Genomic DNA, 15,805 nt, shown 5'->3' with positions numbered 1-15,805 from the left:
GCTACACCACCCGAGCCCTTTCCTCGCCTCTCAGGCCCACTGCCACTTGCAACAGCCTACCGTTTCCCTCGTCGCCTTCCTCATTGCCCTTCGTCTTCGTCACTCGGAAGAGCATTATCACCATGTCTCGAGCCGTGCTGGTGACGGGTGCCACTGGCAATCAGGGTGGTGGTGTCGTCGAGGCCCTGTTCAAAGCGAACGCGGACTTGGAGGTTCTGGCGCTGACGCGCAAGAAGAACTCCCCGCGAGCCCAGTCGCTGCGAGAGAAATACCCCACGATCAAGCTCGTGGAAGGTGACCTCAGCGACGTGCCGGGGATCTTCAAGAACGCCATGGCGGTTGCCCCGCAAGGCATCTGGGGTCTCTTCCTGGTGCCCGTAAGTGTTTGGCATTGATCGCCCTACCGTGTCCATCCGCTGACGGCTGGCGAAACAGGTCATGGTCCCAACCAGATCAAAGCACGACATCGAGGAGGAACAGTCCAAGGCGGTAATCGATGCAGCGGTCCAGAACAACGTCAAGCAGTTCGTCTATACCTCGGTGGACCGAGGCGGGGACGACTCGATCCACAACCCCACGGATGTGCCTCATTTCACCACCAAGCACAACATTGAGAAGTATCTCCTCGACAAGACGCAGGCATCGGGCATGAACTATGTGATCCTGCGCCCCACCTGCTTCTTCGACAACTTCACTCCTGGGTTCGCGGGGAAGCTCGTCAATACCTGCTGGAAAGTGGCCCTCAAGGATAAGCCCTTGCAGCTGGTCGCCGTCAGTGATATCGGCTTTTTCGGTGCCCAGGCTTTCCTGCACCCCGAAGAATACACGGCTCGGTGCATTTCCCTCGCGGGCGATGAAATCACATTCGAGGAAATGGCACGCATATACAAGGCCCGCACCGGCGAGGATATCCCACTGACCTTTGGCTTTCTGGCTCACCTGCTGATGTTCATGGTCAAGGATGTGGGTAATATGTACCGTTGGTTTTACAAAAACGGGTACAAGGCCGACATTCATATGCTGAAGAAGGTGTATCCCGAGCTGAAGGATTTCGGCGCCTGGTTGGAAAAGGATACCAAATTCATCAAGAAGCCCTTTTGATTCGTGGATACCATATATGTCGGGAGGTGGCGGCGTGCGGCTCCAGGGTGCATCAAGTCAAGCATGCTAATCCAGCTGTGTGAGGTTCATCTGATTTCAATTGTTGTGAAGGTATTTGATTCAAATTCGGCCATCATCGTGTCGAAATCACATAAGAAATGTGTATAGTTGTGACATGGTTATGGATGTAATGTATAATAGTCCAGACTAAGCCTCACTCTCACTCATGACGAGCCCTTGCTATTTGAGTCTTCGGTCTTAGTTTAACATAAATCCAGTTTTTCTATCCACACCTGCGTAGCCATGCTCGGTTTCTTTGGAGAATAAAAAAAGGAATTAACTCGGTTTCCCTTTGGCAGAGAGAAGCGGAAAGTTCGATGCTGGCCGTGAAGATGAAGACGGGGGGGTTAATGTTGACTGTTAAGCTGAACAGCCCTGGGAACGTGGCTGTCAGGGTATTTTCTTTTTTTATACCTCATATCTTTACAAGCAGTTCGTTGTGCCCCGAATTCGAAGTGCCCCGTAGAGGATGTAATGTGAGTTTCGGTACAAGGCAGGTCCTGGAAGCTGTGGCATAAACTACCCAGCTCACGAACATTTCCCAAGGCCTACAAGGCTTTAGTGTGTAGACTAATGGACAACCCTGCAGCTAGAACCGGTATCTGCCCTTGAACAGAATTATCTTCTCTGTATCTTGATCAGGACCGGTGTCCGCATTGGATATCTCATCTGAACTGGTATCAAGCTGTGGAATAAGTAGTTCAGCAAAACAGAATAGATAAGTAGGCCGCGGTACGGAAGTTGCTAGTCGTGAGCTATAATTACGAGTATCGCTGTTAATAGATAACGTCTGTTTATTTTCTCATTCTGTGCTATGAGGCTAGAGGATTCATTTATTATTTACTTTCTCGTGCAGTTCAATTCTGATCATATTTACCAACTGGCAGAGTACGGACTTCTGATTTCTGGCGCGTACCATCGCATTACATTCTTTGAGCGACATATCTGGTAGATGCCAATTTAGGCAAATGTTGGACCTAGAAGATATCGTAGAATATTACCCGGGCTGGTACGAAATAGAGATAATATAGATAACAGCCTTGGTTGATACAACTAAGATATTTCTCACGTTCGTCAATAAAACTGCTATCGGACAGTCTGTTAATGTGGTTTACTTTTAAGAGGCTCGGGGCGGACTCTGTAAAAACTTCCTGTGAATAATATGCTACAGTTTAAAGTAGCCCAGATAGCGCTGTGTACTGAAGTTTCTGGAGAAATCGCCCCATTTTAACAGTCAGAGAATATCCGATTTGCGACGCCCGCCATCGTCAGCTTTCGTGAAAGAAGAGAAGACGGCAGGATTGAGGAGGATAGTATACTTTCGGCTATAAGATTATTTGCGAAATCTTGACGCAGAGAGATAGCAGACTCAAGGAGCCGAGAAGTCATATCGATAGTCACACTCCGCTGTCCAAGTTACTTATAAAATATCTCAAAAGAGACACCATATTCTTGTCCTTGATATATAAACTCTTTAAGCAATTAAATAGTCCAGACTCCCGCGCTTAGAAGTATTCATATGCTAGCAGCTTCATATATTCCTGAGCCAAAGATACGCCGCTGTTGTAGAAGTTCTCTTGGAACCAAGTCTTGAAATCGAGAAGATCTCCATGCAATTCTATAATCCGGTCCGTACTCTCGATACCACTCAAGGCAATATACTTCTCTATTTTTAGTATCCTATTTAACCCAGCTGTCATCCCAGTCAAGCATACCGGAGCGATATGGTGCAATGGTTTCACGTACTGAGCAAAACACATTTTCTTGAGCAACGTGTAGTGCGAAGTCTGAGAGGAAGAGAAGGATCCTCTCTTTTTTGTTACCCTTAATCTCACTCTTCCCTGCCTTCACGATGGACAATAAAATGCCTAGCAGTCAGATCAATCCACTCGAAATATACTATCCTCCCACAATATACATAAAGGGTGTCCTTGTAATCCAATGTACTCCATCGCATGTCATAGAGCAAGATTTCTGGAATCTGTCCTTTGATAACACAAACATGGTCTGTCTCTCTGGGCTAAAAACCAGCGGATATATCGTCTACCCTGTGTGTAGAGCCGGGAATCTCCCTGTAAAAAGCGATCTCATCCATAACCTCAGTTAAGGCCCTCATCCCCTTATCCAGCTCCTCATCTGTAATTGTCAAAGCCACGCTAATACGGATTCGAGGACTTTGAGGGTACACCAGAACCCCTTTCTGGTATGCAAGCCTTGCCACTCGTCGAGGTGTGACATCGCCCATGTGGTCCTTGAACATAATGCACAGGTCGGCCCCGCGAGCAGTGCAGAAGCGAAGGAAGGGGTGGTTCCAGTTTGATGTGATCGCCATCCATCGTTCTTGGATGACTGTGGCTCGCTGTAGCAGCTGCTCGTCCTCGTAGACGGACAGTGCGGCAAGCGTTGCCGCGGTACCTGCGGGCGACATGGCAAAGGTACTGGCCACTTGGTTGGGTTCGATCAGGTCCATGGTTTCATTGAACCCCAGGACATAAGAAGCTGGGTACGCTCCACCTGTGATGGACTTTCCGAGGGTAATCATGTCGGGCTTGTTTTCAGTACCAAGCCAGTCAGAGCAGAGAAACCGGCCGGTTTTGCCTGACCCCATCCGCACTTCATCCGAGATGAAGAGGATGTTATATTTCTTACATAGCTGGCGAACGCTTGTAGCAAATTGGATCTCTTGTTCGAAAGTTCTATGCGGTCTATTAGCACACACCAGTCTCATCCCAAAACATACATTGCAATGCCAAGGGGGAAGACCGCCATCGTTGATGTGGATCTCCAGTCTGGACTATGTCACCGCCAATCTTACCTCAAGGTTCCATGGATAGGTTCCATCATAATGCCGGCCACGACGGAATGCATGTCACTTAAAACCGCCTCGAAATCTTCTACGTGGCCGTAACGAAGCAATGCGCCAGTTTTGGGATTTCGATTGGTCACCTGCTTGCTGCTGATGCCGTAGCCTATACCAGGTCAATTGTAGCACGCTTGGCTCCCCGAGCTCGAGTGAACATACCCTCTTGGCCACAGCCTGGGTTCATGATGGGCCAAATGCCAGACGTGAGGCCATGATAATTGTCGGAACAGCCCAGGACGGTCACATCCATCGGCGAAATCCCTTTCCGCGCGATACCCCATTTCCACGCAATCTTGACTGCTGAATCCGCGGCCTCAGCACCGGAGGTCATTGCGGCGACTTTGTCATAGCCCAACTTTTGGCATAGCCTTTTGGCAAGCGATGGCCATTTGGCATTATGAATGGCAATGTTTGTTTGAGAGACTGAGATCTGTTAATACGATGCACCGGCCCGAGATTCGCACTGTACCGAGCGGTACGTACCATTTTGGAGGGACTCTACTACCGCTGCGGTCACTTTCGGGTGGCTGTGGCCCAAATTCACCGCACTCATGGTACACGCAAAATCGATAATATCCTGGTTGTCCACGTCCTTTTGGGGAAGGGTCTATTAGTGACCGGGGTACCCGATAGTCCGTGACTGCATACTGACCCTCATCGTCGAGCCCTTCCCTGAGACGATGAAACCGGGAAGGGGGCCGAAGCCTCCAGCAGTATAGGTTTCTTCCTCGCGCAGGAGGTCACGCGTCACAGTCGACAGCGGTTCACCTTGTTTATACGCCATCGTGACTGCGCAAGATGGCCGAGGTTTAGGGGTACGTTCTTCAAATGGATGGACAGCAGGCACAGCTTCATCAAGTGTACATCAACCAAGATTGTATACGACATGGGGAGAAATCCGCAGTGAAAGGCCTTATATATGGTTGGCAACATCATGTGAGTACTGAGGTGCCGTGTCTCTCCCAGACCAGACGGAGTATGGGCCCAGAATCCTCGTATGGTCCGTTCCCTTCAACAAGACCAACGCGACGTTGTGGTTTCGGATGTTCCAATTACCCAGCAGTTCCGTCCCATCTGGGAGTGGGTACGCTGATCGAATAGTGTATGTATTCCGTCCTTCTGTCTGGGGCTTTGCAATCGCACGACTGAGACCTTGCCGTCTTTAGGGCCATGCGGACCACGGTTTCGGATCGACCATTGCGTAACCCCCACCTTTCCTATACCGCAACCTCGAGCAGAGGTTGGGATCGGACAAATTTGGCTACCGTGGAGCTGCTGGCGGCGTTTGTGAGGTCTGGCGCTACTATGTCGATCTGCAACTGACAAAACCCAATGTTCGTCAAGGCAGGTTTCTCGATCTTTTCATATGGTGACCATATAAAGAAATTCATTATCTTCAGAAACAATCCATAAGGCTATCCGTGTTCTATATAAATATTTTTCTAACTTCAACGTATTGATTTTTCTAGCAAATTCCCACGTGGAAGGGAAGATATACTGTGTCTGATGATATATAAATTTGGATCGGACGTGATGTTTTCTTCCTTATACATACCGTTAACGTGCTACAACAGCATCTGAGATGAATTATATTGGTTAAGATTCTCATACCATACCAGTGAGATAATTACGGATGCTTGAAATCTATTTCCTTGACGAGACGGTTCGATTCGATTTCGCCGGGAAGTCTCTCAGTAACAACAATGAAGGGTTCGGTGTAAAACAGGCCTGGAACAGAAACATTTGGTGGGGACCGTTCAGGACATGCCCCACAGCATTCCGAGTCGCCCCACTTCTTTCCGTCATGTCTCCGGATGTCTGGACGCGGTCTGCGGAATCAAGCACCTATCTGGGTTTAGGTAGTACCGCTAGTAAATTTACTAGTGGTTATCCAAGGCGGAACGGAAAGTGGGCCAAGGAAAGAAGTCGGGACGGATCTCCAAAGCATATCCTTGAGCGAGGACGCGATCACACGCAACGACGACTGGGCGCGTCGCCAGCGACCCATCCTCCCTCGACGACAATCCATATCCACATCTCTGGGGAGACAAAAAGACCCACGAGGATGGTTGTCGGGATGACGGGTGCGACGGAAGCTGCGTATGCCATTCGCATGCTAGCAATTCTACGCCAACTCCGTGTCGAGACTCGTCTCGCTCCCAGCAATTGGGCGATGGCTACTTTGCAGTACGAAACCTTCATATCTGAGGCTGAGCGCCTGGTGTTACCCTGAAACAAGACCGTCGACTGCTCCTCGTAGTCCGCGAAACGCCTCCAAGTGTGATCCACCGAGAACACTTCGTATTTCTGCGCCCAGCCAAGGCCGCTGTTGTACCACCTGTTCCAGCTTTCTACACTCGACCCGAAAGTATCGAAGAGACGGTACGTCAGAGCGCAGGCAGAATGTTAGGCGTCATGGGAATATTTACAGATGGCTTTGAGAGATGGAACGGCTTCTGGAAACATAAATCAGGGTCATACATAGAGTCTCGAGGACCTAGGCCAGTTTGGCCCAATAGGGAACGGCTACTGGGAGAATTGTGACAACAAGGTCAGCCTCCCTCGGCTGGGGCCTAGAATATAAGCTATTCAATGGAAGAGATAGCTATCCATCGAGGGCCAGGCAGGCAACCCCAAAGCCTGGGGGTCCTCCAGGAGACAATTGCTGGCTTCTGTTGGAGGTTCGAGACCTAGATTGACGCCCACGAGGCATGTATCCGTCTCGCAAGAGGCATTTGCTGGGGCAACGGCGGCCTCCGCTGGAACCTCTGGCAACGGCAGAGGGGGCTGCTTCTGTATTGCGAGAGGATTTGTCGAGCTGGAGCCACGTTCGCTTGTTAAGGTTGAGTTCCGCTCTCGGGAGGCGTACATAGGTTTTATACCATACGTTTCGAGGACATGACGAACTTCCAGGATTCTTTCCCATAGCTTGTGGGCGGCTGCAGAAGTGTTGGCATATTTTCTGGCGAGATCAGAGGCCGTCTGAAGACAGCCACGAATCTTCCAGTCAAAATCGGGCGGCAAAGATGAGGAGAGGGCCGTGCGATGGTCGTGAACGTAGCCGGTCAGCAAAAAGACCAGTGAGCAGATCGAAGCCAAGATGTGTTGATAGTACGGGCGATGCTTGCAATAAATATCGGTGGCGCTGTCGATTTGAAACAAGGCATCGATCGACTGCCACAAGAGCTCGAGGGCCGGCGATACGTGTTGTTTGCTTCTCTCGACACGGGAACTGGGGAAGAAAGAAGGGCGAAACAGGAGACTCCGGATGGACACCGCGCGGAAGATTAGGAGCAACATCCATGGAGGAGGCATCGACGAAGGTTGGACCAGCCAAGTTTTCACGTCGGAAAGCTCTCGACCGCCGACACACTTTTTCTGCCACTGCTGAACCTGGAACAGCATCAGCTCAACGGCATCGTCGTCTTGGCGGCTGTTTCCCTGCGCTGCCAGAGCGATGGGTTCGCTGAACTTGTCACTGATGAGAGCAAGCTTATTCATGGCCATCGTATATGGCGAGTCGGACTGAGAACAGTCGGTGTTAGCTGGTCAACACAGATCATTGGCACCGGAAAAGAGAACCCAGACGGCCCCCTTGGCGAGCGTTCACCAGTGTAGGCCAGAGACTGTTCTATTGGAAGGAGGCTTGAGCCCGATGCACTGGAGACGGCCCTGACGTTGGAGCATCGCCGCATGGGGAGATGACAAGGAAACTAATCCAAGCCAGGATTGATGTACTCACTAGATGCGTCACCTTCGGACTGAAAGTATTATTGGAGAAATTGGGTGGCAAGCCAGTCATCGCACTCCACTGCCGATCAAGCACAGTGACACAGCCCATGAGCATGGAACCCTCTTTGCGCTGCGCCTCCGATGCCAGCCCGTGCTTGACTACATTGCCGTTGTGGATGCCCAATTCCATCAATATGCGTCCAGCATTGCCGCACATTCTAAGTGCGAGCCGTGGTTGATCATGGAACATATAGCAACAGCCCTTGGCCCGCTGATCAGTACATCAAGCGTTTGAAAGTACCAGATGGCTGACGGAATCTTTGACATACCAGCAACAAGACGATAACTGCTTGCTTAATACTCGTAGTCGTAGACGTGATGGAGGCATTAGCGGCACGCTGGAAGACAGAGTACACGGCACCTGCTGACCTTGCGCGTAGCGACTCCATTCCAGCCTGTGCCGCTATTGCTAGCATAAGATTGAAAATGATCAGATCATAGTAGTCAGACCGTTGCGTCGTGCGGCCAATAGCAGATTCTGTATCACGAGTATACCAAACATCCAACTGAACTCGAATGTTCCTAATATCGACAAATGAATGCAATTCTCCCACAGCATCATTGTACACCGATATGGCTTCCTCGGCATCCTGGACTGTGAGATAGGATCGAAATTGTAATAGTTGATGTCGGTCATCCCTATGGCAGGGAGGTTGCCACTGGCTAATTGTCGATGGGGAGAGGTGGTCCCGATCAAAACTCGGTAGCGTGGGCCGATCCACTGAAGATTCAAGGTAACCACGCTCCTGCAGCGTGATCTGCACTACATTCATACTGTAGTCGGGGCTCGTGGGTCCGCAGAAGCCACGACTGATGGGGCGCAGGCCAGACCCGTTATGCCTCGCCTCCCGCTGGCTGGAGCGAGCATTGGGCCCTTGTATGGCCTGACCAGCTTGATGCAACGGCACAGATCGAGTCGGATTGTTTCCAGAATAATTGCCGTCTTTGCCATAAGCTTGCACGAGCGATTCGACGTTCTTTAACTGGGCGCGTAAACCCGCAACTAGATGTGCAAGCGAAGACGGATGACTACTATGTGAGCGCAGTGGGTCAGCTCAGTAGGATAGCCTTGCACTTCGGTCAGGGAGCAAAGGAAATCAGATCATTACGAGGCTGGAACGGGAGCTGACGGTCTTGAGTCTTTGGAAATGGCAGCCGCCGGAGCACAGGACAGAACACTAGCCCCGACTGGAGGCTGACGCACTGGGTCGGGATCCCTCATGCCTGATACGGATGCGGCATGTTGTCCGTCATCCATCGTGATGGCATGTTCCTGATCGTAGATACAGGCGTGTCCGCGGCGGTCGCAGTAGCCACAAGGCAGCTGGCCGTCACATCTCCCCTTTCGGCGTCGACAAGTCATGCATGCCCGAAGAGCGTATGGGCCTCGGCGTTTGGATGAGCCAGGGGAGGTCGAATTACCGGCCCTCTTGGTTCCGCGAGGCTCCATTGCGTTGTCGCCCGTGGTGCGGTGCGCAGTAGTGGATATCCCGAGCGACAGAGGAACGGAAAAGAGAGCTGCGTTGGGGGTTCCACGGAATGAAGACATGACCAGGTTTCTTTTCTCAGTTGGCGCTGCTATGCCATTTCGCCGGAAAGTGGACACTTAATAGACTTCTCTTTAAGTACCGGACCTTCCGGAGCCAGAACCGTATCTTGGCAAGTAGCGGGGACGGTGGACCCTTGACTCTAAGACACGGCAGCATGCGTTCTATGGTACTCATGTCAATGCTGAGACAACGGCACCGATGCCTTCTACCAGACTGCCCGTGTGTCCATAGTGATGGTTTCTTTTCGCCTCCCGGAGCCGCAGGGATGATGAAATCTTTGACACCGATACTGGTATAAGTTCACTGCGTTGAATCATAGTAAAGCGCATAATCGTCCATCTCCTGTCCCGTCGATCCATCCCCTCCTGCCTGCTCTCATCACTTTGCGAGCAGCGTTCGGTACTTCCCACCATGTTGTCTGGCACACGCGTCTCGACCAGTGCTGAGAATGCAGTGGCTTACATCAATGGACGTGTTTACACGGTCGACAAGTCTAGTCCGTGGGCAGAAGGATTCATTGTAACCCCAGATGGCAAGTTCGGTACCATAGGGAGCACTACTCAAATACACGAGATCGCAACAGCCGCCGGCATGGTCGTGTATGATCTGCGTCAAGCGTTTGTGATGCCAGGAATACACGACGCACATGTGCACGCTCTGCACGCCGGCGCCCAGATGCTGAGCTGGGCAGAGCTGCCCGCAGGTACCGCATTAGATCAAGCCCCCAAACGCTTGGCCGAGTGCGCCTGTGCCTGCCAGTTCCAACATGCATACCAGGACTGGATCGTTGGTGCTGTGTGGAACTTTGACCACTTTGACCGGAGTGCTCTTGATGAAGACTTTGGCGATCGCCCTGTCCTACTTCATGGATATGGCTATCACCACCATTTCGCCAATACAGCCGCACTCGAGCGCGCCGGATATGACATTACAGAGGAGCCAGTCCCCAGCCACGGCGAGCTGCCACGGAGACCCGACGGAAGCTTGACGGGTGAGCTCAGGGGGCAGGCCGCCAATCGTGCCGCAGCTGCAGTACCCGTTCCACCGATCGCTCATGTCAAGCGTGCCTTGCAGCGGGCCGCAAAAGAATTGCACCGCAATGGCGTCACGAGCTGTCAAGAAGCTTCTGCCTCCAAAGTCATGCTCGAGGCGCTCGGCGAGCTCGACACCGAGGGCAAGCTCAAGATGCACTTTACCACCCATATCTTGTATAAGAACGAGTGGCTTTCTGGAGAAGTCCTGTCGCCCCCGGACAGGCTCATCATGGATGCCGAGAAGTACGAAACCCAACACGTCCATACTGGCTTTGTCAAGTTGATGATGGACGGCGTGCCCGCGCCGCCGGTGTTTAGCCATGCTGGCCTGGACGAGAACGGCAAGCCTGACATGTCTAAAATTCTCCTGCCTGAAATCAACGAGGTTCTATCTAAGTTTGATGCCAGGGGCCTGACCTGTAAAGTTCATGCCATGGGGCTTGGAGGGTCGACTATGACCCTGGATGCATTTGAACAGGTGCGGCGAAAGAATCCAGATGGGCCGCGGCATGAGATCGCGCACTGTAGCAATGTTCTACCAGGTAAGCAGCCCTACCTCCACCAACTTACTTTGACCGTCAGGAACTAGCTCTGATCGAGGCGCAGACGATTTTGCACGATTCAACAAGCTGAACATCACGGCAGAGATGTCTCCCGCAGGGTTCTTTGACTATGCGAAGAGCGGCTTAGATATGCCATTGATTAATTGGGACTTTGAGCGTATGGTTGAGGCAAAGAACCACGTCACAATTGGATCCGATTGGGTGTACGGCATGCCGTTACCCCTACTTCCCGCGGTGGATATCGTTGCGAGAAAGGTTGGCGCAAAGAAGACGTTGGAGATGATCACGTTGGAAGGCGCCAGAGCGACGAATCGAGAGCAGGTGCGTCACCTCCATGCGATTATTCTCTCCCGTATCCCGTTTTCTCATTTCTGTTTATTTGCCATGGATAACTAAGTGACTTGTAGGATTCGGGCTCTATTGAAACTGGCAAGGTAGCTAGTTTTATCATTATCGACAGGGACCTCAGTGAAGGCGGCTTTGACAAGGCCCAGGTGCTTAAGACATGGTTTGAAGGAGAGTTGGTGTATGAGAACGAAGAATGTCCATGTTAATGCTCGAGCAAAGAGGTAGTTCAGAGAGTCAAGTCGAAGGACAGATTTGGTTCTCACATGCCTACCCTGCATTAACATCACCAGCGATAGTCTTCAGAGTACCTACCTTACCACACTTACTGTGGACAGACCTTCTACCGTACAGATACCATCAGCGAAGGAATCCATGGGTTTGGAAGGTTCAGACGCAGTATCACAACCACGCCGACGTAGTTTCCCTGCATAGTCAAAACCAACATCTATATAAATAAGGAGAACAAAATTCGAAAAGCGGATCTGATTCCCAAAGTAAAATCTTCAGCAGCTCCAGCCACCAAAATGCTCACCTTGAGCTTCTAATCCGTATCCAGTGGATACCAGCAGTTGCCTATAGCCCTCGACCCTCACGATGTGTGGTGACTACACTGTCCCTGTTCGAGATGGTCATGGTGGGCTACCGGTCCAACGGTAAGTCTACACCAGGCTTTGCTACGGGATGAGATGGCTATTGGTTCGTCCCTGTTGACAACTTGCCGGCTAAGTTGCTGATGCTCAACCGCTGTTGCCCTCGTGGTGCCGTCTCAGGTGGATTTCGGTTATCAGATTATATGGGGCGGCCGCGTGACCTCCGGTGGCAGTGATAATGATCGTGTCATCGTGTGAGATCTGTGATTCATCTCGTGGGAGGTCAATTGGCTTCATTCTCCTTGGGGGGTTTGAACCCTTGACGTCGATGGCTGTTCACTAACTGAATCAACCGTGGTCGAATCCTGTAGTTGGAGACGCGTTCGCTTAATGGGGACGCTTCGTGTCTATCTCAGATTCTACCGTCAGCATTAGTTGGGTATCTAGCAAGTGATTTGGTATTCTGGAAGATGCAGTGAATTACCGCGGTAGTGGCCACCGAGTTCGTAGTTTTCGTTCGTGTGTATTCCACCAGATTGCTACTGTCGGTGTGGTCACATAGCTAGTTACTGACCGAGGAGAGCGCACTGGCTTGGTTCCATGGGGTATCCAAATTCGGCATCCCGCCCACCCCCGGAAATCCCCGGGTTCAGGTCGGGGGCAGCCGGGACCCCGATCAACTACCCAGTTCGAGCCCTATACCGAGATAGACCATCTGGCCCCCACCGTTCTCAGCCCGCACGAACTGGATTCGGCAAAAGGTCTGGATTAGGAAAAAGAACGGATTCGGAAAAAGAACGGATTTGGAAAAAGGACAGAGGTCGATCAAATACCGCGAGGGAATCTCACCTCAGACCGATTGGAAGCCGTGCAGCGTGCCTGAACGGAGCATGGGGGCCTTGCGGGATGAGTGCCTCCCGGCGATATAACCTCTGGTATCTGGAGAGACCACTTCTTCAGAGTACGGTATGACGTGTGGACGGAAGAGGTAAAAGAGCAGAGATGCAGGAGCGAGCTCTCGGCTGCCACGGCGAGTGGTAAGTCAGTCAGCGATTTGGTAAACTGGGGCACACGGCATGAACAATCCTGCCGATAGGTTCCGTTGAAGGCTGTGGAGTCCAGCGATCCAAGTTGGTTTCTTCTCCTGGCTGATGTCGAACCAAGACGCTAACTTCATGCTGACCACAGCGACAGTCTAAACACCGAAACGTAGAGCGACGACGATGCTGAGGATCAGGGGTATATAAAAGCTAGGACATCTTCTCTGCCGTTCTCCTCCTCTGCATCGATTCCAGCTTCACCCTTCATTTCTTCTCCATTCCGGGTCGTTAGGCATCCATTTACTCCATCCTGTGGTTGAGCACTTGGGCTCTCCGCCTCGCTCTGCTTTCTCGATGTTGCTCACGAAGGCTACGGTCCTGACGTGGAGTTTATTCTCTGCACTCTCGTCGGCGCGGCCGTATACACCACTGTCGGTTACCGATGACGCCAGCTCATTGATTGAGGGGCAATCCTGGCCTCATCAGTGGTTCTCCTACGAACTGGACGACAGCGAGGACTTTGACCTGCCCACTTTCGAGGCCGTGGAGGACGTCAACGCCCCTACCACCACCCGACCCACTCCCACCAACGGGACCCTGGTCACCCGGACCAACGTGAAAGCCTGCCAGAATACCCTGGCACACGGGTTTTCCTGCTCGTCCATCAGCGTCGCGGCCATGATCGCGGCGCAGTTGGCGGCCCAGATTTACACTGCGTCCCGCCAACATGACTGTGGCACTCACTCAGGCACCATCGACGGTTGGCACTACGAGTACCACGCCACCGGCCGTCACTGCGACACCACGGCCGAGCAGAAGACCATCGAGGGCGCCATCTACAAGTACCTGAAAAGCGTCGAACATGGTACCGTCTGTGGCACCCAGTGCATCAAGCTGACCCATGGAGGCACCTGGGAGGGATACTTGAAGTTCGGCAGGGCGGGAGACTTTGATCGGTCCGCGTACTGTGGGCCCAACCTAGAGTTTAGCAATTGTGGATCTGGCGGCAAGAATGATGTTCCTTGAAGGGGTAGTCTCTCTTGTGTAAGCGTGTCACGAAAGGGGGAGAGAAGAAAGGTGTCAGCCGGTTGTGACTGGAGGTTGCTGAGCGATGTTCTTGCCGAGATTCCGGGAGTGATCTATATTGGTTGTATATGAAAGTATGTGGTAGGCCTTTCTTGTATCTATTGAGTAGCAGGAGCAGCAATTCTGTTGAATGGTTGTGTTGTAAAGTCATGTGTCTACCATACATCTTGTGTGTCAGGAGTACCAGCCAAAGGGTCCCATCCAGATACCTATGCACATGAAATGGAACGTTGAATGCCGCTGGACTGCCCAGATCCCGTTGCTGTTGTACCCAAGAGTTTGTCTATCCTTTGGTAGGTGTGGATCCATCCATCATCGATTCCTCTGCCCGCGTCCGTAGAGCGTGGCCGCCTTCATTGCGCTCCAACGTTCAGTAAGCCAAACCCAGCGTTCGTGGGGTCTAAATTGGAAAGTGACTGGATTGTCACGGCCCCTCCGGCTCGAATCTACGCGCGTTAGTCCTCCCAGGACCTGAATGATCATCTCGATTATATTCACATGATCACATCACAGAGACTAACCCAGCTGGCGGGTGTGACGCGCAACTGGAGAGGGCTGCGGGTCAATGCGAACAGGAACAAAACGCCTAGATGACTCGTACGAGAAGCAGAAAGAAGTTGTGGTGGCGGTCTGGGATGCTACGTCTACATCTACGCAGAGGCCCCAGTTCTCAGGATGAGCAAACGACACCGCTAGTTCTTAAGCCCTAGCCCCTCCCACGACTATGTTGTACTACATGAAGCTTTGTGGCAGGAGCTCAGAATGCAGAGCACCGGTATCGTATTAATAACCAGCATTGTGTTGGATTCAGGTATAGGCTTTCTCCAGGCCGGCATAACACATCGAGCGTATAGCGAACATACCTCGATGAGATGGTCTGTCCGCTGCGGAGAACCTCTCGGTATCTTGAATACGATGGAATCGAATGACGGGCTGTAGTCAATCATTCTGCGCAAGCTCGGCATTCCATCTCGTTAAACCACCATATGGAAATGTGATGATTGTACTCGCGAAAGTACATCTAGTATATACATACAGACCAGAACACCCAAATCAGCATCCCAACCAGCACGCGAGGGTCGAGAAAGACGTGATCCAGTACGAACCACGTAGCCCAGTAAACTCGAGCTCACCCGTGCAGATCTATTTCACTTGTGGACCTATTTCTGGCAATCCAAGTCCAACTCGCAGTAGCCTTGGAACGATTGATTGATCCAGCCCCGCTTCACAGTATTGTGCCACTGAATTCTGGGTATGTTGTCAATAGATTGATGCCCGTATCTTGACTTTGCATCCGTGTTGATATAGTGCAGTGTGACCCTGTGGGAGACTACTATCAAGCCGGTGGCTGTTATCAGCAGGCCGATGGCCGGAACAAAGCGAGAAGTCTGGATACCACGAACTTTGACTGCGGCTACCTCCGTCCGGAAACCTGCTGGGTTGTGAGTTTTCTTGGCTCCTTCATGAAAATAACCTCGGGGTCTCACTACTAGTTACAGTATACGGATTAGATGGGCCAACGGTATCCGCCGCTGGAAGGACACGATGTCCAAAGAGGTTTCGGCCGCCGGGGCGGGCCGCAGTGCACATCGTACACATGGCCAGGTTTCATCCAATGAGAGGAGGATCTGGGGTGGGATGCATCGACTGGATACGGACCTGTTCGTCATGATAGCCTACCTACGTAGTGAACTAGTGCAATTCCACTGTTTATAGCACTCGGATCAACTGTCGTGCAACTTCTGACGTACCGCACACAATCTCCCTACGGTCGGGTC

General features: G+C 51.8%; 6 protein-coding genes across 6 annotated transcripts; 4 read left to right on the top strand and 2 right to left on the bottom strand.

Annotated features, from left to right (window-relative positions):
* Positions 1 to 122: 122 nt before the first annotated feature.
* ABOM_003988 (uncharacterized protein) lies at positions 123 to 1,101 on the top strand (the record flags this gene model as incomplete). The annotated part of the gene is made up of 2 exons (XM_022531118.1): positions 123 to 377; positions 436 to 1,101. 2 exons carry the CDS (start codon positions 123 to 125, stop codon positions 1,099 to 1,101), a joined length of 921 nt encoding a protein of 306 aa, XP_022390958.1.
* A 2,080-nt stretch (positions 1,102 to 3,181) lies between these two features.
* On the bottom strand, positions 3,182 to 4,808 carry ABOM_003987 (putative acetylornithine aminotransferase; the record flags this gene model as incomplete). Its single annotated transcript, XM_022531117.1, has 5 exons — positions 3,182 to 3,857; positions 3,977 to 4,130; positions 4,184 to 4,447; positions 4,508 to 4,616; positions 4,677 to 4,808. The coding sequence occupies 5 exons, from the start codon at positions 4,806 to 4,808 to the stop codon at positions 3,182 to 3,184; spliced, it is 1,335 nt and encodes a 444-aa protein (XP_022390941.1).
* Positions 4,809 to 5,828: 1,020 nt separating this feature from the next.
* On the top strand, positions 5,829 to 6,257 carry ABOM_003986 (uncharacterized protein; the record flags this gene model as incomplete). The annotated part of the gene is made up of 1 exon (XM_022531116.1): positions 5,829 to 6,257. One exon carries the CDS (start codon positions 5,829 to 5,831, stop codon positions 6,255 to 6,257), a length of 429 nt encoding a protein of 142 aa, XP_022390942.1.
* Positions 6,258 to 6,613: 356 nt separating this feature from the next.
* Positions 6,614 to 9,365, bottom strand: ABOM_003985 (Zn(II)2Cys6 transcription factor; the record flags this gene model as incomplete). The annotated part of the gene is made up of 4 exons (XM_022531115.1): positions 6,614 to 7,549; positions 7,767 to 8,027; positions 8,086 to 8,848; positions 8,926 to 9,365. 4 exons carry the CDS (start codon positions 9,363 to 9,365, stop codon positions 6,614 to 6,616), a joined length of 2,400 nt encoding a protein of 799 aa, XP_022390943.1.
* Positions 9,366 to 9,777: 412 nt separating this feature from the next.
* On the top strand, positions 9,778 to 11,517 carry ABOM_003984 (amidohydrolase; the record flags this gene model as incomplete). The annotated part of the gene is made up of 3 exons (XM_022531114.1): positions 9,778 to 10,942; positions 11,007 to 11,284; positions 11,371 to 11,517. 3 exons carry the CDS (start codon positions 9,778 to 9,780, stop codon positions 11,515 to 11,517), a joined length of 1,590 nt encoding a protein of 529 aa, XP_022390944.1.
* A 1,778-nt stretch (positions 11,518 to 13,295) lies between these two features.
* On the top strand, positions 13,296 to 13,967 carry ABOM_003983 (uncharacterized protein; the record flags this gene model as incomplete). Its single annotated transcript, XM_022531113.1, has 1 exon — positions 13,296 to 13,967. The coding sequence occupies one exon, from the start codon at positions 13,296 to 13,298 to the stop codon at positions 13,965 to 13,967; it is 672 nt and encodes a 223-aa protein (XP_022390945.1).
* Between the last annotated feature and the right edge of the window lie 1,838 nt (positions 13,968 to 15,805).

Source organism: Aspergillus bombycis (genome assembly GCF_001792695.1).
Source record: "Aspergillus bombycis strain NRRL26010 chromosome Unknown contig00025, whole genome shotgun sequence".
Lineage (NCBI taxonomy): Eukaryota > Fungi > Ascomycota > Eurotiomycetes > Eurotiales > Aspergillaceae > Aspergillus > Aspergillus bombycis.
Note: the sequence above shows the minus strand (reverse complement) of the source record. Positions and strands in the feature narration are given on the sequence as shown.